This window comes from Strigops habroptila, chromosome 2 (assembly GCF_004027225.2).
Source record: "Strigops habroptila isolate Jane chromosome 2, bStrHab1.2.pri, whole genome shotgun sequence".
Lineage (NCBI taxonomy): Eukaryota > Metazoa > Chordata > Aves > Psittaciformes > Psittacidae > Strigops > Strigops habroptila.
This window is the reverse complement of record NC_044278.2, coordinates 37,185,212-37,209,882: the sequence shown is the minus strand read 5'-3', so window position 1 is coordinate 37,209,882 and position 24,671 is coordinate 37,185,212. Positions and strand designations below refer to the sequence as shown.

At 40.1% G+C, this 24,671-nt stretch overlaps 1 protein-coding gene across 2 annotated transcripts; it reads left to right on the top strand.

Moving 5' to 3' along the window:
- Positions 1-1,277: 1,277 nt before the first annotated feature.
- On the top strand, positions 1,278-24,282 carry LOC115603942 (cytochrome b-245 heavy chain). Of its 2 annotated transcripts, none has more exons than XR_003990055.1 (13): positions 1,278-1,442; positions 4,202-4,297; positions 5,735-5,845; positions 9,572-9,656; positions 10,915-11,060; positions 11,881-12,071; positions 15,263-15,392; positions 16,207-16,299; positions 17,710-17,963; positions 18,243-18,405; positions 19,246-19,392; positions 20,609-20,848; positions 21,428-24,282. XR_003990055.1 is itself a non-coding variant. In XM_030476455.1 (13 exons), exons 1-13 carry the CDS (start codon positions 1,398-1,400, stop codon positions 21,552-21,554), a joined length of 1,713 nt encoding a protein of 570 aa, XP_030332315.1. In that variant the 5' UTR covers positions 1,280-1,397; the 3' UTR covers positions 21,555-24,282. The 2 variants fall into 2 exon arrangements, 1 of the variants encoding a protein (XP_030332315.1); XM_030476455.1 differs by having other exon boundaries at positions 1,280-1,442; positions 20,609-20,733.
- The last annotated feature ends 389 nt before the right edge of the window (positions 24,283-24,671 follow it).

Here is a 24,671-nt window from a genome sequence, read left to right as displayed (position 1 = left end):
CCAAGCCACTTTTTTGACAGACCTGAGTCACACAGGTTCTATCCATCTGTCCATCTCTCTCTTACTATCTTGCTCTCAGTTGTAGATCAGATCAGGATTTATTCTGGAGAGCAAACTTCAGTCATACAAATGCAATAAGCAGCTTGCTGTTCACTCCAGTAGGTGCAGGATCAGGCCTGTGAAAATGTCTCTGTGCTCTAAAGCTGTTAGCACTGGCTTGCTCCGGATTTCAGAACCAGGAAATTCTGCAGGGTCCAACAGGGTGTTGCAGCTGTGGCAGAGAGACACCACCACTCAAACTGCCCTTCTGCTACTTCCTAAAGCCTAAAAAGAGCTTTAAAGAACACCGTATATACATACACGTCACCTCTTTGGAAAGGAGACAGACTTATGCCAGTCACTTTGGAAAGGAATCTGTATTTCTGTGGTGCAGCAGGTGGAATACACAGGAGAGTAAGCCAGCACAAGGCAGGTCTGGACACCTTGCTCTTCCCTTGGGCCTGGCACTTGCCAAAGGATGAGCCCTCTTAACCCCAAGGCTTCTTCTAAACAACCGTTTTTCAGTCTTTATTGCAGATTTGGGAATTGTGATACCACAGAGGCAAAACATTCTGAAATCATTGAACTCTTTTTTTTTTTCTTTTTAAAAAAATACACTTGGCATAAATATCCTCTGACTTGTAAGCCCTAAAATACATATGGGAAATTTCCCATATTTTTCTTTCTAATCACAAAAGCAGAATGCTTACTTTAATTTTTTTCTTATATAGTGACATTGTTCCTGGGACCACAAGAGTGCAAAATATGAAAAATAGCCTATCTAGTGACATATGTCCTCAGTTTTGGCCTGAGCAGAGACAAGGTAGCTAGGCTTGCATGTGCCAGACAGGAGCGTTAGATTACATTTGGAAGCTTCTGTGGACATCGGATTACTGGAAGAGAAATCATTTTAATGATTATTTATCAAAAATTCTAGTGCTTATTTATCAAAGAGGATAAGCAGGAAGGGCAACGCATACCTGAGGTGATAAAAAAAGCCAAGGCTGGGAAGAGGCGACTCTTCTGTACGTTCTGTGTTACGTTTCAGCATTGAAAGTCATAGACTGGCAATGCATTTTTTAGCAGAAAACCTGACCAGTTTATATTGTTTTATCCTCTGTCTCACAAGGAAAAAATAGTCTATTCCAACAGTTTATATATATTTGAGTTATGAAAATTTATATGTAATGATGGTAGAAACAGAACTATGGATATGATTCAATGGTTAACTGATTTCCTAAATGAATGAGAAAGGAAACAGGTTGCTGCAAGCTTCTGCTCTCACTTCCTTATGAGAGAAGACATAGTCGCTGTCCCAGAAAGACGGGGACTGTCGTGCGCGCTCATCTCAGGCAGTCATGGGTAACTGGGTGGAGAATGAAGGACTGTCCATCTTCGTCGTTGTAAGTACAATTTTTATTGTGATTCATGTCTAGTAAAAAGTTCTGCAGAAAGTTGTAGTAAGCAGTTCTCACTGTGCCAGTGAACGCTGCATCTGACTATGCTGAAACTAGGGCAGCAGGTGCAGTGAAGTGCTTCAAGGGAATAATTTTTAAGGAGCTCTGTCTGGTATCTCAATTGCTGTAGGCTTTATTGTCAACTGACAACTGACTGTATGTTAACTTTCATTGGCCTTGTTAGAAATATTTACGTATCTGGGGGTTTTGGATGCAACAGTGACTTAAGAAAAACAACTAACATTACATCTTGCTTAACTATGTGTGCTTCAAAGGAGAAAGCAATTACAACCACCACTCTTTCTTGCACTTTTATAAACAAAAGTGGGTGTAACTGGAAGCACAGGGTCTTGATGGTATAAAACTTGTATTACAGCTGGATTCCAGAATTTAGAGCAGAGATTCATGAATCCTTCAGTAAGACAACTGGTATTTGAATTGAGTTTGTATCCAGCTTGCATAGAGTGGCTGTGAAAGCAGGTTAAATTAATTCTGGGTAAGATTTAAAAGTACTGAAAATCCCAATCACATTTAAAAGTGATGAAGAGGAAAGCAGGGCAGTCCTCCTTGGAGAAAATTTAGAAGTTGATACTTTCTTTTTTTCACTTTACATGTGATACGAGAGCTATAGATATACAATTTTATATGTGTGTGTGTATATATATATATAAAAAAACATATAAAAACATATATATAACACCAAACGTAATACCAGTTAAAGTATTGTTGCCAAGTGTGGTTAGTAGATGTAAATACTGAGAGGAAGAAGACGACGACATAGAACTTACATATTTGTGGTGACTTAAATGTGAACATCTTTATTCAAGCGGGTATTTCTTCTGCTATGAGCAATTGATTCTTACCTATTACATCATAGATGTGTAGCTTTAGTTTAGGAACATAACCCTGGCACTTCAGTGCATTCAAAAGGGGTAACTTTTTGCCGTCACCTTCAGTGACTTGAGGAAGTTGAAACTGACGAGAAGTAAATTCTGGCTTCTTTTTTTTTTTTCTCCCCCCATGAGAATTGAAATATTAAAAGAAGTAAGTAAGAGGCCCTTATTTTGTTCAAATAATGAATTTGTCTTTAGAGACTCAAAGCTGTAACAAAGTCAGCTTGTAGGGAAAGAAACTGATCAAGTCCCTGAGAAAGAAATAAGCTAAAAGGACATTTCACTGGAAGCCTTACCAAAGTGTTCTGTGTTGTCCTCTCCAGCTTTACTGCACACTGACTAGGTACAGGGCTGTCCAGTGCTTGATGGAAACAGGACAGCCACAATTTCTATTCATGTAGCTCAACAAATCCGAAACACATCAGCCTTAACCCCAGCCTATGCTGCCTCCACTGGCCTAGTAGCTGGAGAGCGCAGGCGGCTGTGAACTCTGCAACTCAACCCAAGCTGCCAGAGCATCTCGCAGCTTTTTTCAAAGGGTTCATGTTCCATATGGGTTAACACCAAGAAGAACTGTGAGAGGCAATTAAGTATCATGCCAAAAAGCTTGGTCTTTCAGGCATGCTGTCAGACTACCATACATGGCAGTGGCACACTCTCACTTTAAATACGTATCCTAAGCATTTAATCCTGACATGAGGTTGGTTGGTTTTGTTTTGTTTCATTTTTTTATAAGGATCTGGGGATTTCCTGTATGCTGCCTTACCCTGATGGAAATCCCTTCATTTCCCTGTATTTATGCCACAAGAGTAAGACATTTTCAAGATCTAAACTAATCCCAAGTTTTTTTACAGTGTCAGCTGGGCCAAAGAACTAGCAAAACACATGGGTTAGAAGGGATGAGGGACTGTAAAGTCGCAGTTTCTGGCATCCTTAACTTATAACCAGATACTGGTTTTTCTCTTAGTTCTCAGACTTTCTCTTCTCTGATTTCATTTGCCATCTACTAAATCTGGTTAGACTAAGGGTGCACGATGCAGGTTGGTTTCACTATGGCATGTGAAATCAGTCAAGCAGAACCAGGATGGCAAATGCCCAGATTCACTATGATCTGTTCAGACAGATGGGCTTGTAGCTGCTCTAGATAGCCTTGAGAAGGGCTAACTTCACTTTCCATAAAGAAACCTGCACTGCAGGATGTGCAAGTGTGAGAGAATAGTGCAGTACAGCAATGAGGAAGCCCAGTGTTGGGCAGTCTGAACTCTACCCAAGTGCCTGTGCCGAATATTTCCTGCTGGCTGATTTCAGACCTTCAAAGCCCCCTACTCAATTAGGTCCTATATGTAATTTAGGCCACCTATATTTAGAACTCAAGCTTCTTTTCCTTTGGCACAGCTCCTAAGTCTTCCTCTTACATAGGTTAATATGTCTGAGGAACTGCCATTTGGAAGAGGCCCTAACCATTAATGATGTTTGGAGATTCAACTATACTCACAGACTTAGCTAAACACCTGTAATATAATGGTCCTTATATTAACCATGTCTAAACCTCTCGAGCTATGCAAAAGTTTCAGCTACCCATTGCTGTATTTGGGTTTATTGCCACTCCAGTACCTCTGCATGCACATATCAGAACCCATTTCCACCAGAAAAATTTCTATTGCCCTTCCTGAATCCTATATACCCTGCAGGTACACTTCTCTGTGCAAACAAGAGCACAGTAAACTAATTGACTATTAGCTGAACTGTGTAAATTCACACATATGATCCCTAACAAGAAACTGTAAAGCTTCCTGTTAATTTCTCTTTCAGCTTGTGTGGCTGGGGTTAAATGTCTTCCTCTTTTGGTGGTACTATCTTGCATATGATATCCCACCGAAATTCTTCTACACCAGAGTGCTCCTTGGCGTAAGTATAAAACATATATTATCTTGGCATAGACAGAGCACATAGCATTTTTCCCTAGTGTTATTTGATTGAAATAGGATCAAATGGCTGGAGCAGCGGGTTCATGTAGGAGTTAAAAGTCACATGCAAGCGGACAAATGAATGCAGACAGATGTCCACTGCTTCTGAATAGAAAGTTAGTATGAAAATAGCGAGATCCCATTCTAAAGATGTTTTCAGGTAACTATTATGCTTCTGGTAATTAAAGTGAACATGAATTGTGGCTGCTTTATTAAGCAAAAGATGAATAAAATATTGCCATTGAACTATTGTGCAATTGTTTTCCCTTGCAATTATTTTTCATAGCATGAATAGTTTACAAAGCTCAGTTCTGAAAAGCAATCATCATTCACATATTCATCAAGCATGTGTATAGTAGCCAAGTAGTGAAGTGATCCTGAACCCTGAGCCATTCAATATAATCCAACTGGTTAATGCAACATAATGTGTCCTACTACAAACTTGCTTCCAAAGCTACCATGGGTCATAACCAATTGACAGAGAATATCAATTTGTTCACGTATTTTAGAAGCCTGATCACAGACATGAAAATCAATCTAAGCTTCAAATTACAGAACACAGCACTGTGTAAAAGGTTTGCAAAGCCATGGTTTAAGTCAGCAAAGCATGAAATCCCATTTTGCATAGGGCTTCAGGCCTATGGATCAAACTGTCCTTTGCAATCATGGTGCAGTTGCCTTTGAAGTCACAGAGACATGTGCTTGGATAACTACGGCTCAGTGCAACCTCAAGTCAGTAACTGAGATTTGAAACCTGAAAGAGTCCTAATCAATGCAAGGAGAGCAAACATCTTTTCCTTTCCTTCATTATGTTTGGATTGTTATCGTCATTATTCTCTCCTTTCAAACAGTCTTTGTTCAAAAATCTGAAGTCATTCAGGATGTGAAGAGCAACATTAAGGGAACATATTCCCAAAACATGAGGCAACATATTCCCCTCCACTTCCTTTACTGACAACAGACAACATAAAACCGCTTCCCTCATAAGCTGTCCTGCCTACTGTAACACCCGAGCCAACTGAAACTGCAGCAGTGAGACTTTCTTTACAACCTTGGGACAGAAAACTCTACTAATAGCTTAGACTTGCACCTGTGATTGGCCATCGATTGTCAAACAGGACGGGGAGCTTTTTGTGCAACCATATCATTTCAAAACTGGAAACAGAAGGTGTCTATCTGGAGGAATGTCTTCTGCCTCCATATGTGTTTCTAACTTGGCCAGAGCATGACTACTGCGGCATGTGAACATTGTTAATTAACTCTAGATCTCACACTCATGGAAAGTTATGATTTAACACATAAATGAATTCTGTGCCTATCTATGTCCTGGATAATGTCTTAGGTAATGCATTTACTAACAGCATCTCTCCAATTACAGCATGCTTTGGCTCTGGCAAGGGCCCCTGCAGCCTGTCTGAATTTCAATTGCATGCTGATTCTGTTGCCAGTATGTCGAAACTTGCTGTCCTTCCTCAGAGGATCAAGTGCGGTAAGATGAAGAAACAATTTCAAAATGTATGAAAAATAATAATTCTAAGCAGCCTTGCAAATATACCAAGGAACTTCATCCAAGTTCCCCAAATATATTGTACTGTGGGGATGTCCTCTTTTAAGAAGCGAGTAAGTCTGGAGTTTTGCTATGAGCAAGACTGAGGTCGATATTCCAGCGGTGTATCTAGAGCTCTGTTGAGAGGTTTAGCTTCGAATTAGCCTCCTTCGAGCCTTCCCTTTTCTATTGTCTCCTGGGCATCATGCTGCCCCAGATGCAAAGTCCCTTGATGGTGCTTACATGCATTTGCCTTGTTTGTCACTGATGCAACACCCATTTATAGAGGGAGATATTAGCCCATGTCTTCTGTCTTTGCATGTCCAGTTCTTAAAGCAAATGTAGTCTTCCACAGATTTTCAGAATGGGTTTTTTTTTCAGCTGGTTCATAAATTACATTCTTTCTTATCCGAGTTGCATTTCCATCTCAGCATGAAATAGTTTGCAGACATTTTGACCATTTCTAGGTCTCAAATGCAAATGTTATACACAGTACTGAGGAACTAAGGGAAGGACAGCTGATTCTAAGTGACAGCTGGAGAGACTTCCTATGACAGTACTTCCTATGATATAGTATTTCTGTATGCAGCAGAAATCATGCACACAATTCATGTCACAGTGCAGCAAAAAAGCAATATTCTCCTCAAGCTCATGAACTGTCTTTCCAAATATATAATGATTCCTCCTTTCTTTCCAGCCTCCTTAATATACACCTGGTCAACAAAACCAGTTCGCAGAAATTGGGTTTCATCTGTAAATCTAGCGTGAATTCTTGCATGCACATGAGACAGCCTGCGGGGGCTGAAAAAGCAGAGCAAAGGAGGAAGCAATAAAATAGATGCAGTGTTTCAGGAGTCTTTCATAGGGGAATAGAATGGGATACAAAGTAATAAGAAAATAATCAGAGACAACCCACACCATACCTCCATCCAGTACATATATGCTGACAATCACTGTGGCTGAATAAGTGAGATGTGTCTGCTACATAATGCTCCTAAATTACATTTAGGAGTAAAGCCAGTGGCGTGGCCCTTTCCAGTCATAACACTTAAGAATATAAAGTTGGAACTACATAGACCAGGCTTTCAGTCTTGTGCTATACTCCTTCAGATTCTGAGATGCTACAAAAGCAGACAGTCATGCTCTCCATATATGTAGAAGGAAAAAGAATAGTAAACAAACCTGTAGGGTTACAGCTATTCTTCCCCTGCCCTGAGAAAGATCAACTAGTATCTGCCAAAATCCAGAGCTGACTCCCCAGGATGCAGAATTCAATAATGAATGTAAATTTAGTAAAAAATAATGTTGATTTTGGATGAATGCAAGTTGAAAACATTGATGAGATTTTGATCATATAAGGCCTTCATGAGGCCTGAAATAGATTCCATGAGGATTGGGCTGAAAGCAGGTTGGGCAAAGATATTCTGAGGTCAGAGCAATGGAAGAGCTGAAGGCTCTTTTGGAGGCATTACTGAAAGGATAAAAACTGGCTCCAAGGGTTGAGAATTGTACTCCAGACAGGACTTTATACTACTTGTATTGATCGCTCTTCTTCTAACATTTATAGCTTAACTTTTCTAACCAGGGTCTTGATGAAGCTGACCCTTGTGTATTCAAGCTACAGAGTAAGTCCTTCTGCCTTGGGCACTGTGGTAGTCACTCAGGCTACACCCAGTTTGCAAGGGAGAACCATGCAGGGAGCTATAGCTCCACTTCTGCTGCCTGCCTGCAGCCTGCCATGCTGCTGACAGTGGTAGACTCTATGAGAAAGCACTCTGACGATGAGCAAGGAGGGGAGGGAGGAGCATTAAACAGGACTGTTAGACTGTTGTTTAACTTCAGTTGCTTTCTGCAATAAAGCTATACCTCAGGAAGGAGGTAATTTTATATCTTAAGCAAAACACACAGAGCCCAGCGTACCAATGTAGTGTCAGGACTGAAGTGCAGGGGTACAACTGCCTGTTCTGCTATTGTCTCTAATTAACTATGTTCTGAAAGTTCACCTGTGAGGATCTCTTTAGAAAAATCCTGATTTCAAAATGTCAAATAACTTATTGAAAGGATAATGACCTTTCCAACAGCAATGTCATTGGGGTTATGGAGCAGGGAGAATTGTTCAAATCCACTGTTCAATAGGAACTGGAACTGCTGGAAACTCTTGCCCTTTACATCCTGCCATCTAGAAATCATACACTACAAAGTTATTTTTTATTAATTGAAAGAACAGCTGTGTTGTCTTTGCATGCCTTTTATTGCTGTATTCATCACCGCTGTTAATGATCTTCACTTCTGAATCTAGCTATAGCATTTTGTCATTGCTTGGCCTTCTGCTTCTTAAACAGAAAGATCAGTGGTTTTTTGCAAGGCAGTTAAGCAGGCTTGGCACTTCCTCACTATGCTACAGTTTATTCTGTAATCTTTTTAATTACACGATACAGAGGCGGCCAAACTTCTCCTGGCTATTATAGTCTACTGAAGTCATTGGAATAGGCCCAGAGTGTTAAAGTTTGCCCTTTAATCAATGTCCCACTTGGAGAATAACCCAAGGAGAGAACTGTTTCCTGCTCATCTGTTTGTCTGTAAAGTTAATACTCATGGGATATTTAGAAATGGACTGGTACGGAAGAGTAAGACCACTGCTGGTATATCTCCACTAAGTAAAGAACAAATCAGAAATTAAATTATTTGGGTGTTTCATCATCCCATCTTCTGTCTCACTCCTGGATGGTTGGGATGATCAGGTCTACCTTATCAGCTGGAAAGATACATTACCTTACCCTGCCATCTATACTGTTAATGTCACATGGGAGAATATTTTGTGTGTGAAACATCTACGTGGTTCTTGTGAGGAAATGTTTGTGAAGTTTGCATAGTGGTTTTTTCCTTTTGCCAGTCAGGAAAAGCAATATAAATACATGACACAGGATAATCATGCTTCCCACTGTGAGGAGACAGCAAATGCTAGCTTTACAGGAACTTAAAGTTATAGGAAAACTCCCACTGACTGCAGTACAATTTAGATGGGGCCTGTTAGGAACCTGTCATTATTCTTAATGAAAATATCATTCTGTTTTTCTTAAGAACCAACTTCTTCGGTTTGTATCAGCAGAGATTTTCATTTCCTGTTTCTTACAACAAGTTGTAACTCAATTCCCAGCAAGTACACCCCATATTTTGGGGAAGGAATCATTTCATACTACTGACTCTTAAGTGGCTAGCACATGTGGGGTGGGAGCTCCCAGAGACTGTTATACCCAAACTTTACAGTACATTTCTACAGTGTGAACCACAGCAAGATCTTGATGCTAGGTGGCAACTTGAGACTCTACCAAACCAGCCACCCTGCCATGGCAGACTGTGATCCCTCTTTCTGTTTATAACGTGTAACCTAACACAGATAAGATATATACTTTTGTCATACTGGGTGGTTTTTTCTCATTATCAAATACTTTGTTTCAGTGGGCCATGTTAAGACATAATGTGTTATTCCTGTATTCTGAAGTATGGGGGAGGATATTTTCGTCTATATTTAGAAATCCTAGATTTGCTAGAATCCTAGCAATGCCACCAATTATTGTGCTCAGCACCTCTGTTTTTGTCCCTTCATTTAAATAAGTATGCATAGACATCAGAAATAGTCTTCAAATACTTTTTTCTTCAAACCAAAAGTGCTGCTCTACCCGTGTCAGAAGACAGCTGGACAGGAACCTCACCTTTCACAAAATGGTGGCATGGATGATCGCCCTTCATACTGGTTGGTAGTCAAGCGTTTCTTTGTTTTTTTCTGTCTTGTGCATTTTACACAGAATCTAGATGGGATTAAAGTTCTTAAAGATATGGGCAGAGACCTGATTCCATTAACCTAAAAGAGTCAGCATGGGCCAAGGCTTAAATAAGTTTCCAAATATTATTCTGCAACTGGCAGAGAGGAAAAGATAAATAAGAAAGAATACTTTTCTCCTGAATCATCATCACCATTTATGACATTAGTTAATAAAGGGTATTTAGCAATGCCGAGAAACAGATACCCTGGTTTTAATTCTTGTTTAGACTTATTTCCTAGTTGGCAAGTGTGAAACAAATAATAAAAATAAAAGGGTATGAAAGAAAAGGGTATAAAAAGCTTGCGCAGGCCATGGAAATATTTTCATATTTTCTCTCTCATTTCCTAAACTAAGGGTTTTCTATGTCTTTTTTCATCAAATTTGTCACTTTCCAATGCAAGTACCTCACAAATCATGTATCCTAGAACACACTTAATATCAGCAGATTACTTGAGCTGTGCAGGTTCCCCTTCTGAGCTGTAGCTGTAATCTCACCACCACTTCATAGAAAAAGAGCAGGGCGATGCAGTTAACGTAAGGCCACAGAGGAGGTCTGCAGCAGAGATGGATTGTTTGGGGCTGTTAGATCTGTACTCACCAGGCCCTGTTTTGAAGGTTAATAAGTATCACCAGATACTTATTAACCAGGGGAAAAATTTTGAAAAGTGTCGTACAGCTTACCCCTGCAATAACATACAGTGGAAGTAGTGTGAAACGCCTCAGCTGTACTGGGTTTATGGACACATCAGCTCAGCAATAATACAAGCAATACAACAGAAAAAAGCAGCACTAGCAAATGTGACACACCAAAGGGATCCAGATTCACTTTCTGGCTCTTCCACAGAAAGCCTGGATGATACTGACAAATAATTTAAGCCATCCCATGCTTCAGTTTCCCATGTATTAGGGTACTACTTCTTGAACTGTTGGAAGCCTTTGTTGAACACAGACATGCTGGAAGCTTCCCTTTACTTCTTTCCTTCCCCCACCCCAAATCATGTAAACTTTAGATAGTAAAGCTTCAACAATAAAACACGGCAGTGATGCGAACTTGTGAGGAAGATGGTGAGAGTGGCAAAGGCCTTAAGCTGTCCTTGACAGATGTTACAAAGTTTCAGGTGTTACCCAAAACCACTGAGTACTTGTCTTGTGCTTCATGCTGATTTTTTTCTTTCCTGTCACTCCCAGCAATCCACACCATCGCACACTTATTCAACGTAGAGTGGAGCGTGCAAGCCCGTGTTGAAGAGAAAGAAACTCTAGCAGCTGTGCTTTCTAGCCTTGGTGATGACCCAAATGAAAGCTATATCAACTTTTACAGAAAAACTATTGGGGTAAGTGACTTCAGGTTGTGAAGAGTCATTATGACGTTTGTTTAGACAATCATATAGGACTATTCGAGCAGAGTGCCTGTCTCTGGTGTGCAAAACCTGGTTTTGGGCCATCTTGTAGCAAAATTTTGTATAATTCGGTTTTCTAAATCTATCAGTAATATTGTTGTTGAATTTTGGTAGTCCTTCAAACTTTTTCACCTGAGGATTTCAATGTATTTTTAAAACATTATGTAAAAACGAATGGCCTGTAAAGCAGTCTTCTGAGCAAGCTAGACATGGCGCACAGAAAGGTAAACAGAAATCAGGGCAAAAGTTTTGAACTTGGGCTGCTTAAGCTCTGGTTTGAAATGAAAACAAAATAAAACAAAACAGCAAAATAAGGAACTTCCCCATTCCTCAGAAGCACTGAACATCCAATCTCTGTATCAGTTAGGAGACCCACAGCTGCACAATGCCACTGGAAAGGAGAGCTTTCATTTAGCTGTCTAGAGCTGGATGCCAGCTCTTAACAGCAGACCTGTGCAAATGTTTTCACCTTTCCCAAACCCATACTGATGAGCAGTGGCAAATTAAGAGACAATGTTCAGTGTGTGAACCCGTGGAAAATCCTTTCTCTTTACTTCCACTTACTTTAGTAAAGGTAAATCTGCAGTGCAACAAAAATGTAGTAGGATTTTGGCATTGTTAGCTTACAAATTCTCAGAGGATGATGACTTAAAGACTTACAACAATGTAAAGGATTTGGCGAGTGAGACCAACTGATATTTCAGCTGGCTCTGCTTTGATCTTCCTTCCATCAACATGTGCAATTATTTCACAGAATCCTGTGGGGGGTCTATATGTGGCTTTCACATACTTGGCTGGTCTCACTGGAGTTATAATCACGCTGGCTCTCATATTAATCATCACATCATCCACCAAAACCATCCGAAGATCATATTTCGAAGTATTTTGGTACACCCACCATCTCTTTGTCATCTTCTTTATTGGCCTTGTCATCCATGGTGCTGGGTGAGTATTCATACATCACAAAATACATAATAACCACTATATCTGAATGTAAAGCCCACTGCACACATAAATATGGGGACTTGAGTCACTAAGCAGCAGCTATTTTTGATGGTAATGATGGTCCAATACAGGCTTTGAGAGCCAAGAGGCTCTCACTGGTATGTGCAACAAGCTATAGACATGCATGAGGCCTTATGAGACTCTGGCATACTTAAGCTCATTGATACTCAACTTCTTCAGAGATTTTAATTGGTAAGCTCTTTTCCAAGGTGCCTGTTTCTCATTGTTAATTTATCTTTCTTTGCTAAAAGGAATTGCATCACACGCATGTAAGGAGACCTCTAAGACATAGAGTCTTGGATTTTGTTTGGTAAATAAAAACTACAATAACACAGATTTATCTTTCAGACTTGGATGAACTTTTAATATCAGCAGCATTTCAGAATACATTTTTAGCTGTTGCAGCTTGAATACAGGCAACTATAAGTTTCCGTAACTAGCAAATGCCAAACATCTTTTTCTACTTCTAGCTCATTCTGTACCTTCTGAAATAGCTGAAAAGCCTAATGAAACAATTTTAGCTCTACACAAACATGATTTAAGCACTTAGAAAAATTAATTTTATTTCCATTTTATAAAACCACAGAACTGATGCATTAAAAAAAAAAAAAAAAAAAGGCTAAAGTATCCAAGCCACATTTTGTAGTTCGTAATTACACTATATTGACCATTTAAAGGAAATTTTAGGTTCATTAGAAATTGTGCTTTAAAAATGCCCAGCAAAAATGACTACTCAAAACCACTTCCTCTCAGTCCAGTAGTGCCAGAAAAGACAGAAATGAGAGTGCAACAGGAAGAGCAAAAATAGAAGGCAGATGAGAATTGCCACCAGCATATTTGTCCATTCCAACTTTCAAAACAAGAAGAAGGATTAAGCAAAACCTGTTGGAGGAAAAGAACAAGTGTTTCATGTTTCCTGCAGCAAATATTGTATAGTTATTGACAAAATGTCCAAACTTGCCAGTAGTTACTACACAATGCTATCAGGAAGAAGGCATAGCTCTTTCTAGGGGTCAGTGAGGAGCATTTATTTCATAGAAGTTGACTTTTTATTTACTTGGATATTCAGTATACTTTCACCATTTTAATTCCACTGTATTGAAAAGACAAGCATTTGGCCAGAAATGGGGTTGTCCGGGAAGTTCAGTGATCCTTTGGAAGAAGACAAACACAGGAATATTATTATCTGTAGAGGGAAGGCTTCTTTCAGGCTGTGAACTCAGTGGCCTCACTTATTTGGCCTTAAAGTCAAGCATGACATTCTGAGTTCAGAGAAAGTGCTAATACACTAAAAATTATTGGACAGGCTTTTTACACTCAAGGAAGGCATCTTAAGTGTGCAGAGATGAATGCTATGGAATATGTATGATCTGACAGTCTCAAAGTAGCATGTTAGAGAAAGAGGCACATAGATGTCAGGTGGAGACAGAAGGCTGTGTGGCATACCTATGTGTGTATGCATACATATATGTATATACAGAAAGCTGAACCAAAGATAATAGAATTGAAAGGGCAAATTCTTGTCCGTTATAAGCTGTTACAGCATTTTGTAGCACTGATGGGTTTTGTGCATGAACTATGTGTTAAAGGCAAGTGTCCCAAACTTCCTGTCATAGTGAACATAAAGAGGGGAGAGTACAGAGATGCAGACCACTCTGCCTTGGAAACTAAAGTAAAACTTCAAGGTGAAAAAGAAGTAATTTTAAGGGTATACCTCTGAAAGCTTAATTACAGTGCTGAAAGACCATCTACACCCAGTAATAAAGCAAAATAAGTCTTCCATTTCTGTGGTAGAGGGTACTGACATTGTCAGACCTTGAATGGAGCACAGGGTGAGGCAAAAACCCTCAGGCCCACTCTCCCTTAAGCAATGGAGAGAGCAGCGGCAGGAAATGGACTCCTCCTCTTCCCTTAATTCATACCAGACAGCAGCTCAGCTGAACCCGTTGCCATTAGTGGGGAAGTAAGCTGCAACTGGTGATGTTCCTGCAAATTGCAACTTGTGATGCTCCTGGGACAGTGTCATGCCTTCCCTTTATTTTTCAGGCAGGATGTTAATCAATCTTTTAATGAGGAAGAAGTTCATTAGTAATATTTATGAACAGCATAATCTTTTAACTTTTAAGACTATGCACAGGCTTTCCAATAATCCTCTGATAAATCTGTCACTTAGAGCTAGGCATACATGTGACTTAGATACTACATTTTTCTGAAGCATCAGAAACATAGTCTAGTTCACAGAAACTGAGCTAGAAAAGCAGAAAGAGAAGTCATGGGAAGAAGATATCAACAGCATTGTATTTGCCGTTTCTAAGGAAAATCAGCAGATGTCAATCTGACTTTCTCTACTATGAACCTCATCCTACTAATTACTATCACTCTGGGGACTCCCACATGCCCCTGAGGTTGGAAGAACTCCAGACAGGGGCAGGAAATAGTGAACAAGATCAGAATATATTTTTCCTCCTCAAAATGAAAACTTTCTTTCAGCACTTGCTCTGCCACTGGAAATACAGCTGGTCTGGAGCACTCAGGCTTGTCTATAATAAACCAAACAGTAACAGAAAACCAAGCAAGAATATAGAGGCCAGATCGTCAGCTGATACAAGCTGGTATAGCTGGCATAGCTGCTTTACATCAGAAACATCTGTGTTCATCAGTAGCACCAAGTGAACTGCTACTCCACAGCTTCAGAGGGAGACAAAGGGTCAAAGGAAAGGGCTCTCCAAATTTCTAAGATAACAAACAGAAATAATTTCTGTACTGGTCACTAGGAAATTGATTACCTTACTCATTCCTGGTTTTGTTTCTATTGAAGAAAAGAGCAGGATAACTCTGAAAAGAATGAAGCTTTCCTATTGTGACCACATCCTGGAAATGGTAATGGACATACCACTCAGTTCCTCACCTAATGTTGTAGTCAGTATTTTCCCCCACAAACTTTCCTCCCCATTTTTATCACCTTAATAGCAATTCTGTGAGTAGATTAGAGCCATAAAGCTGCATCAAAGCTGGAGCACTGCAGAAGTCCACAACTCCACATAAGTTGAGTTGTACATAAATAGAACAATAAGGGACAGATACCTTAGTTTTCATTTAATTGCCTTAATGATTTTTAATTTTTTTCCCAGGCGTATTGTACGGGGGCAGACAGCTGAGAGTTTGGCTGAACATAATCCAGAGCTTTGCTACAAGAACTTCACTGACTGGGGGAAGAAGGGGTCTTGCCCAATCCCCCAGTTTTCAGGGAATCCTCCTATGGTAAGAAGAGTTGTCTTGGTTGAAAATACAATCTAAAATGTTTACAGTTTTCTCTTTTTGTTAAATAACATATGCACTTGCTGTAGAAAAGCAGCTGTGTAACCCCATGTGCTCTTCAGTGGCAGCTTTCTTTACATAAAGCCATAGATTTCAACACAATGTATTATATGCAGAAACGGACTACTGACAGACAAACCACTTCCAGTGTGCCTTAAAATGAGCACAGTTAACAGGCAAAGAAAAAGAGCAAATTGTATCTGAGAACTGTTTACCCAAAATATCTTTTGTGGCTTGTTGGAATTTCTAGAAAGTGCTATAATTCAGATAATAAATAGTATCACATTATTAATGGACTGGTGATCATTAACAGAAAATTAATGCCTCTGGAAATGTGACATTGAAACTTCAGCTTTTATTGACTAACCAAGCTGGTTGTTCTTTCCCATTTCAGACTGACTTGTTAACAGAAACCACATCTTTTCCTGCAACAGTATAGACCTGAGTCAATAATACAGTCAGAGCTTTACTCCACATTTCACTTAGTAACTTAATTTTTAGACAGAGGCAAAATCACTCATAGGAAAATACTTTGCTCTAACTCTAGTAGCAACTGAAAAGCCAGTTGTGACTCTCAACAGAGAAAGAAATTACCTGTCTGACCAGAAGTAATTTTAAAGGTGTCATATCTCTTAATGTTCCCTATTCTGGTTTATAAAGAACCTAGATTACTTGAATTTCACATCTGCTCATAGTATTTCCAGGACTCAATCTAATTGCCATCCTCATTATCTGACGTACTTTATTCTGCTTACAGACATGGAAGTGGGTAGTAGGTCCCATGTTTCTGTACCTGTGTGAGAGGTTGGTGCGGTTTTGGAGGTCTCAGCAGAAGGTTGTTATCACAAAGGTATGTGTTGACGTTACACTGAACAACAGGCAAAACATTACAAATTTTTCCAAATGGTGCAGCAAAGCCAGCAGCTTCTACACAACAATGTTACCAGTGAAAGGAATGTTCTGGCTGCTACCATAATGCTAACCTCTAACATCTAAATGTAGCCTGCCTCTAAAAGAGAGCAAGAGGAGGAAGTTTGCTAAGGCACAGGGCTGAACCTTATGAAAGAGAAATGAGTTTTCTTTTTATTGAGTGAAATGTAGAATGTATAAGTTCCACCACCTTAAGAGTAATTTAATATACCAAATCTTTGTTTTCAAAGCTATTTAGGAATTCTGATTTTCCAGCAGAACAAATGACTCCTAAAAAGGAGCGTTAGTGGGTGCCTATTTTGTGCCACCAAAGCTAATGTCGAGCTTCCATTCCCCATGGTGTGTTGCAGAGGTATTAAGGTTGGTTCTGAAAGTCTGACAGCCAAATTAGCACGGCACTAAGCTCTAACATATAGAAACTACCCTGGCCTTTCCCAGTATAATTTCCTCACATGGCACTGTGCTGCGTCTTGTGGATGTACCCCGTTCAAATCATCACAGGGGTTGGGGATGACATTGGATGTCTCTACTGTGCCCTGGCATGATGCTGGCATGTTGGAAGGCTCCTACATACTATGTCCTTTTTGGTAATTTTACTAAAATATCTCTGAGCTGTTTCTACACCATCTCTCTATGCTGCCTGCTTACTGGCAGAAAACTTCTTCCACAATCCTAAGCACTATTATTAATAACTACGTTAATAGATATAGAGACTTAGTTCTCCCTCTTGTAAATCTCTTCTGAAAAATGAAAATAACCTTGGCAGACAACTTTAGGATTAAAAAATCATACTGACAGAAATTCTAACCTTGCTTCTAGAATATTGCTTCTATTTATTCTTGGCTAAAGATAGAGAGAATGCAAATACTTGTATTATAGGTCCCACCCAGCTACAACATGAAAACATCAGTTTCCAGTGGTAATATCTCTCCAATTCCCTATCTGTATTATAGCCCTGTTTCTGCCCCTGTATATACAGTCAGACCCATTAACGCTGTGCTCTGTGCCACCGTGCAAGGTCCATCTGGAATTAACAATGTGCATATGTAGATCTGGTGATATGTTAAAAGATGTGCCAGTCTGACCTGTCTCTTTTGGAGTGTCTGCGAGCATGGTGTGAAAAAATACTTCAGCCAAAAATTCAGCATCTTCTGCAGTCTTTCATCTGGCTGTTAGGTGCTGTTCCTCACTCCCAGTTCTGCTGGGAACAAAGTTTCACCTGTTTTCCTTTCTCTCACAGCAGAGGATGATGTTAGTGATGGAGGAGCCAATGAATAGCAAAGACAGCCTTATTCTTTTCCCTGCTTTTCCGTTTTTCCTCTCACTGTAGGTGGTAATTCATCCCTTCAAGACAATTGAGCTCCAGATGATGAAGAAGGGCTTCAAGATGGAGGTCGGGCAATACATTTTTGTCAAATGTCCAGCAGTGTCTAAACTGGAATGGCATCCATTCACACTAACCTCTGCTCCAGAAGAAGATTACTTCAGCATTCACGTCCGTATTGTAGGAGACTGGACAGAGGGCTTGTTCAATGCCTGCGGATGTGATAAGCAAGAATTCCAGGAGGCATGGAAATTACCCAAGTATGTACAAAAAGTCTCCACAGTAAAGTCAGCCAAAACCTATGATAGTTTAAATTTTGCTCAACCAGTTTGGTGGCACCCATGATACAATCCTTAACTACTTCCATCACAGATGTGGGCCTTAGATGGCTCTTTGCAGTTTCTTCCTATCAACCCCACCTCTTCTTTTGCTGACTAGTATTCAGCCCAAATGTGCATTGTAGCAGACAAAACAATCTTATTGTTATTTTAAATGGTGCTAATAAATATTCAGTACTGATTTACTATGTGTAATTTCAGGATAGCTGTGGATGGCCCCTTTGGAACAGCGAGTGAGGACGTATTCAGTTACGAAACTGTTATGCTTGTTGGAGCTGGAATAGGGGTCACGCCTTTTGCATCTGTACTCAAGTCTGTTTGGTACAAATACTGCCACGATGCGACCAACCTAAAACTCAAGAAGGTATATGTCCTCTTTCCCAGAACCCATGTAAATTGTTCAAGGGCCAACAGCCCAAATCAAAACAGGCCCAGCAAAGGTGATCTGGCTTCAGACATGTGTGAGTCCTACAAGAGGAGCCCAATTACCTCACAAGACTAGCAGGCGGGGAAGCAGAGGAGTCAAAAGCAAAAACGTAATGAAAGGAGAAATAGCCTATGAGCAAAATTACACACGCAAATCCTGATTGTGCCGCTGGGGATTTCCACTTGCAGTGGAGATACTGTTCAATCTGTATGAGAAACAGAAAGTCCAAGACATTAATACTGCCTGTGCAAATATTGCATTACTTCCCTAAGCACAGAAAGAGCAACTTTACGTTAGTGGAAGAGCACTGCTACTATCCTCCTCTCCTGCCCCTGGAAACTCCCTGTGTGGAGGTGTGGGGTCATACTTTGCAGTTATGGTCATATTCAGAGAACAGAACTGGTTTTGTTACCTACTTTGATTTACCTTGCCTGCCAGCAGACAGGGTGATAGAGTCTACCTCTAAATCATTTATTTATGTCCTAACAAACTGTTTTACAAGGATGTAAGTGGGGAAACATCATGAACTAAAAATGTAACCTGCTGGTGGAAAAGAAATAGGAAGATATTTCCTTGTTCTTGCAGTGACTTATTCTGCTTCACAACCCTCCCAGTGTCAAACCTCCTGAACAGCTTCAGTTCCAGCCTTCGACTTCATCTACTAAAGTGGTCAGGGCAATTCCTACAAGAACTCTACAATCCTCATTCTGTCCGTGACATAAAACCAGAAACCATAAATGCCTATGTCCCCTAACAGCTCACTCTTTTCTCTTCCAGATTTATTTTTACTGGCTTTGCAGGGACACTCATGCCTTTGAATGGTTTGCTGACCTCTTGCAATCTCTGGAGGCTCAAATGCAGGAGAGGAATAACGCAGACTTTCTCAGCTATAACATCTACCTTACAGGCTGGGATGAATCTCAGGTAAATATTGCTTCCATATTCACTGAGGTTGATGTTAGCAAGTCTGTTATGTTTTGATAAATCTTCAAATGGTCTATATCCTTGGCCTCCATCTGGTCACAGAGGTTTTAAATACAGACAGGTATTGTCCATCAGAAGTTACATGGGATCAGCTGCTAATGTGCGTCCTGACTTCCTTTCTCATTTATTCTGGCTGTGCGCCCTGGGAAGCAGTCTTTCCCCATGGCAGCAACCTTAGCTGACCATGCAAGTATCTCTAAGACAGCTAATACTGCTTAAAACAATTATGGCACTTGGGACTGGACAAGCTAATGCACAGAGTTTGAGTGATGGCAGCATAATTGTTTCAGGATTCTCCTGAGAGGTCTATCTAGTCCTGTGCGTGTAGGTTGCTGGGTCGCTGGGGAGTACAAAGGAACAGCTCTTCCATGAGCCACTTGAAAATGTGTGACTGAGACAGGAAAGGTGCTCAGTCTGTTACTTTTAGTGACTTTTTGTTTTACTTGCATCTCACCGTTGCAAAATTCACCATGTGCCTAAAATGCTGTAGCTCAGCTAGGCATACACGGAGGTGCAGTAGCAAGGCAGGAAGTTAATTACACATGCAGTGGAAAAAAACAGGAAGGAAAAAAAGAAAAGTCCCACTATTTTTGCTTGGGGAGAAAGTTACCTGTAACTTTTTCTCATATAAAAGTGATGCAGAACTCCTCAAGGCCTGAACTTATGCTCTTAACCACATCTTCTCTTCCTGGCTTTACTGAATTTAGCTGGTCTAGGTGAAAGTTACGCAGGGAGAGTGGACAAAACCTCCACATATGGATCAATCCTTCCAGAGATCAAGCTGGCAGAACTTCATTATGGTCAAGGGATCTTTGTTATTGTACCTGAAGGGAAAGTTTTGTTTTAATTTACAGCTTTATCTTACAGTTCTTAGACTAAACCAGTTCATTGCGAAATAAATGTAATTAATTGCTGTGTTCAGTGCTTCATAGCTTTAACTCTTGAGATCATCCAATCTGGGGAAAAGGAGGAGACAGACACTGATAGTCAGGATTTTACCAGTGTTAGCTTTCCTTGCTAAACACCATATTCTTGGTCTGGAAATAATTCAGTGTGTAGTAACTTTTTTTTATTTTTTTTTTTAACAGGAAGTAATGCTGCCATATCTTTACCAAACTCTGTCTTTACGCTGTCATTTGTGTTTTATTTCCCACAGGCCACTCACTTCGTAATGCATCATGAAGAAGAGAAAGATGTGATTACAGGCCTTAAACAGAAAACCTTGTATGGAAGACCTAACTGGGAAAATGAGTTCAAAACTATTGCAGGGCAGCATCCTGGGTAAATCTGTACAAATTCAGAGTGTCTATGGAATTCCTCTATCTAAATGTCATAGTAGCGCAATCTTATTCCTTTGGCTGACAAAGTTTAAGGAGCACTTTTTTTCTATCTCCAGGTATTTTATACGATCTATGGTCTTGACCAAATTGTTTTATCTAAAGGTTTAAAAAAAAATCATCTTTTTTTGTGAAGTGCTTCATAGAGTGTTCAATTACTAGCAGAAGTTTTAGAAAAAACATATCCCATCATTCCAGCTGAAGTAGATAGGACTATCAGATGATGTCTAAATACTTCCAAAAATACTTCCTACCTCAAAAAACAAAACCTGAATGTGGATGACTTTTAGCTGAGCACCCAAATTTAATAGGAAAAAAAATCAGAACAGTTCCTTTCAAGAATTTGTGCTGTAAGCTCCTGAAGCTGTATTTCCTTGATTCCACTGACATCAACTAACCTGTCTTTACTGACTTGTGCTGAGCAGAGATTTAGACCACCATTTTTTTTAGAAGCAGCAGTAAGTGCCTTGCAAGTTTTAAGAGGTTATAAGTTTTAAGGAATAGACATCCAGTTCAACTTTAGTTCCTAAAGTTCTGAGAAAAGAACCTTGCACCTACAGAAGATAAGATTGATTTACATGAAGAACATCCAGCTGCCCCATACCTAGTTCTTGACTATATTTTCGTTTTCTTAACAGCTCCAGAATAGGTGTTTTTCTGTGTGGACCTGAGGGCTTAGCTGATACACTCAACAAGCAGAGCATCAGCAACTCAGAAGCTGACCCACGAGGAGTACACTTCATTTTTAACAAGGAAAATTTCTAACTCCCAAGCATATTGGAGGCATTCAATACAACATGTAAAGACTGGATCTCTTTTTCTATTTGGAGTCTGGGAAGGACAGTCCAGCTTCTAATGTCAGCTACACTAATGCAGATCTGTTTGCTTCTTGGAAATTATTTTGGTGCTTATTTTGGTGCTTATTTTGGTGCAAGTTTTATCTTAGGGAAATTTGCACTGCCTTCTGCCTGCTTGCAAATTAGTATAAATCTATTTTCCTTGTTTCTGTGAGGGGATTTCCCCTCAATTAACTGCCTTTATGCTCCTATTATTCATAATGACTGCTGAAGTGTCTAGGCAGCCATATGCATGGCTGCCCATTTGGGACCCAGTGGGCATGCATTTGGGACCCAATTCAAACTGATAAAGCTTAACGCTATTAATCAATAAAACATTCTAGCATAATGTTTGCTATTAGGAGACAGCTTATCCTGGGTGCAGCCAGGCCCTGAAATGAGGGCTGTTCAGGAAAAGTGACTGGGAAAGATTTTTCCTTACAAGAGGAAATTTCCTTTGTGCACCAGCATCTTTCAGACTTCCAAATACATGCCTATACATCTGTCCGAGAGATAACACAGGCAGCTGAAAAGCAGCCATTCCTCTTTAGGAAAGTAGAGCACTAGAAAGAAACCACCTGGATTTCTGAGTGCCACCCTGTCAGGGTCCAATTGGAGAAAACCCCTGTGTCAGATCCTGTTTCGTTCGTGATCCCAAGAGTGAAAACAAGATGCAAACACCCACCCCAGCTGCTGGGGGGATGATGAGGAAAGATTCAAACCAAGTCTTACACCTGGCATCTAAGCCATTGCTCAGCTGCTTTGAACACTCTCAGTTTCACATCTTCAAATTCATGGTGCAGGGATCCAAATAAGAGGCTTTGTGCTCTAAAGACTGCAATTTCTGATTTTCAAGGCTGAAAAAACTTGTTGCTAAATGATTTAATGGGTACTTTCTGGAGCATTCTTCAATGCATACAGTGCTTTTGGCCCTATTGTTTAGCTGTTCCTCTTTGATGGTGAAACAGGTCTGAGAAAGCAATGATCATGTGGGCAGTAGCTGGAATAAAGTTTCTGATGTGTACAAGACACCCATACACAGCACAGTGCTCCTGTATGTACACTACAGGTAACAGGTTCTTAAAAAAAAGGAACTGAAACTTTTAATACCAGCAGCAGAGGGGAAAAAAAAAAAAAAGCGGGGACAGCACTAAAACCAGCAGCATAGAAATAAATGAGAAAAACAAATGCAAAAAGCCTTGAAAAGGCCACAGTTTAGTATTGCATCTCTCCTGTTCACCTTAATGACTTTTAAACTCCACAGGCAAGACCTATGATAGCTCCTACACAGCATAAGACCTTGCCATATTTAAATATTATCCAAGCACTCCATGCTACTTCAGAAGGTCAGCTTACCAGTTCCTATTTAACAAAATCAGTTTCTAATGAATGCTGGCAAAGATCAACTCAGGGTGGGTAATTTTTCAGTTCTTTCCCTCAGAAGGGTCATATTTAAATCCACAAAATTCTGTTAGAAGCACACCTATTAAATCATAATAGAGGTTGGACTAGATGATCTCAGAGGACCTTTCCAACCCTAACAATTCTGTGATAAACAGAATTAAAGAAACTTCTGTGGAATAAAAAGTATTGCTACTGAAACATAATAAGGCTCTCATCCTGTGCAGAGAGCATTGAAATATTTGCCTTTGATTTTAATGGAAATATGTTCAGGCTTTTATACTGTTAAAAAGTGGGCAAAGAGGAATTGCAAGAGGTCTAATGGAGACAGCATATTTATTATGTGAAGAGTCTTGAAGGGGTGTATTTTAATTCACCCTAAACATTGCCATGTTTGTTCTTAAAACTCCAGGGATCTTTCCTTAGTCAGCGAGTTGTAATGACACTCCCTGACCTGCTGCAGACTTGTATCAGAGGTTGTTTGTCACCTTGAAGTCAGCAAAAGGAATTCTATGCTTGTTAATAAATAACAGTCTCCCTAAAATGTATAAAAGAATAAGCAGGTGAGAGTTTCTCAGTTTCTTTCAAAGGTTTCTTATATTAAATCCTGCTATTATAACAAGCCATATATCATCAGTCATGGTCTGAAGGTTTTTAAAATCTGGGATACATGAGTGAAATTGATAGCACTGAAATCCAAACATAAGAAACAAACTAGCTCCAGTCCTCCCCAGTCTTCAGCAAAGCACAGAGGGATGTCAGTGGTACTGTTTTAAGTAAATGCTACTGTCTTCTATAGTGGTAAAGGAGTAAAGCCCTTCCTCCAAATGCTTGCCTGGTCCATAGAAGTTCCCCAGATCAGTGGTTTCACTGAGGACCCACCTTAGACACAGACCTTTTCTTAATCAGACAACTTTTATAACACTTACATTAGATATAAAGCCCATGCCTGTGTTAAATTTGTAGACGATTGTGGCTGCGACACCAGCAGAGCTTCCCAGGCAGGACATACCGTGCTCCTCATTCACCTGGGGGAGATGGCTAGGGCAGCAGACTGCAGGTGAGCTTAAAGGACAGTCCTCTTTTGCACCCAAATGCCACTGCTTGCACTCTGACCATTGCTGTCAGCTGGGACTGTCGCTGAAAATTTCCTCCTTCCATGTGGTTGGGGATTTTCTCTCTTGGGGATTTTCTGTCTTGGGAGAGAGAGAAAGAAGGGGTCACTTTCACAATAAACTGATTCTTTTGCTGTCAAACTGCTGACTCCAAGGGGACTTCCCTGGAAACAAAGGGTGGCTTCTCACCTTTGTCATAAATTGTGACCACAACGGATCATAATCCAATTAAAATTTTATTAATTATAGCAAGTAGAATATGAGCAAAAACAGCGCTGGACGACAGGGGAGTCTGCGCTCCACCACTGCCGTGCTGAGCAGTTCAAACAGTCCCTTTTTATACATCTTTACTTCCGTGTTCATGAAGTAGTGGAGGTACTCTGCGCATGCTTCAGTTGTTGTTAGGGGGTCGTTTTCTACCTCCTGGTGGTCGTTGAGGCCGAAATAAGAAGTCTTTCTCCTTTATCCCATAGTTGACCCCTCATTCACATGTCCTTATCTGGGGTTGTTTGTCCTGTTTCTGTCGGTTC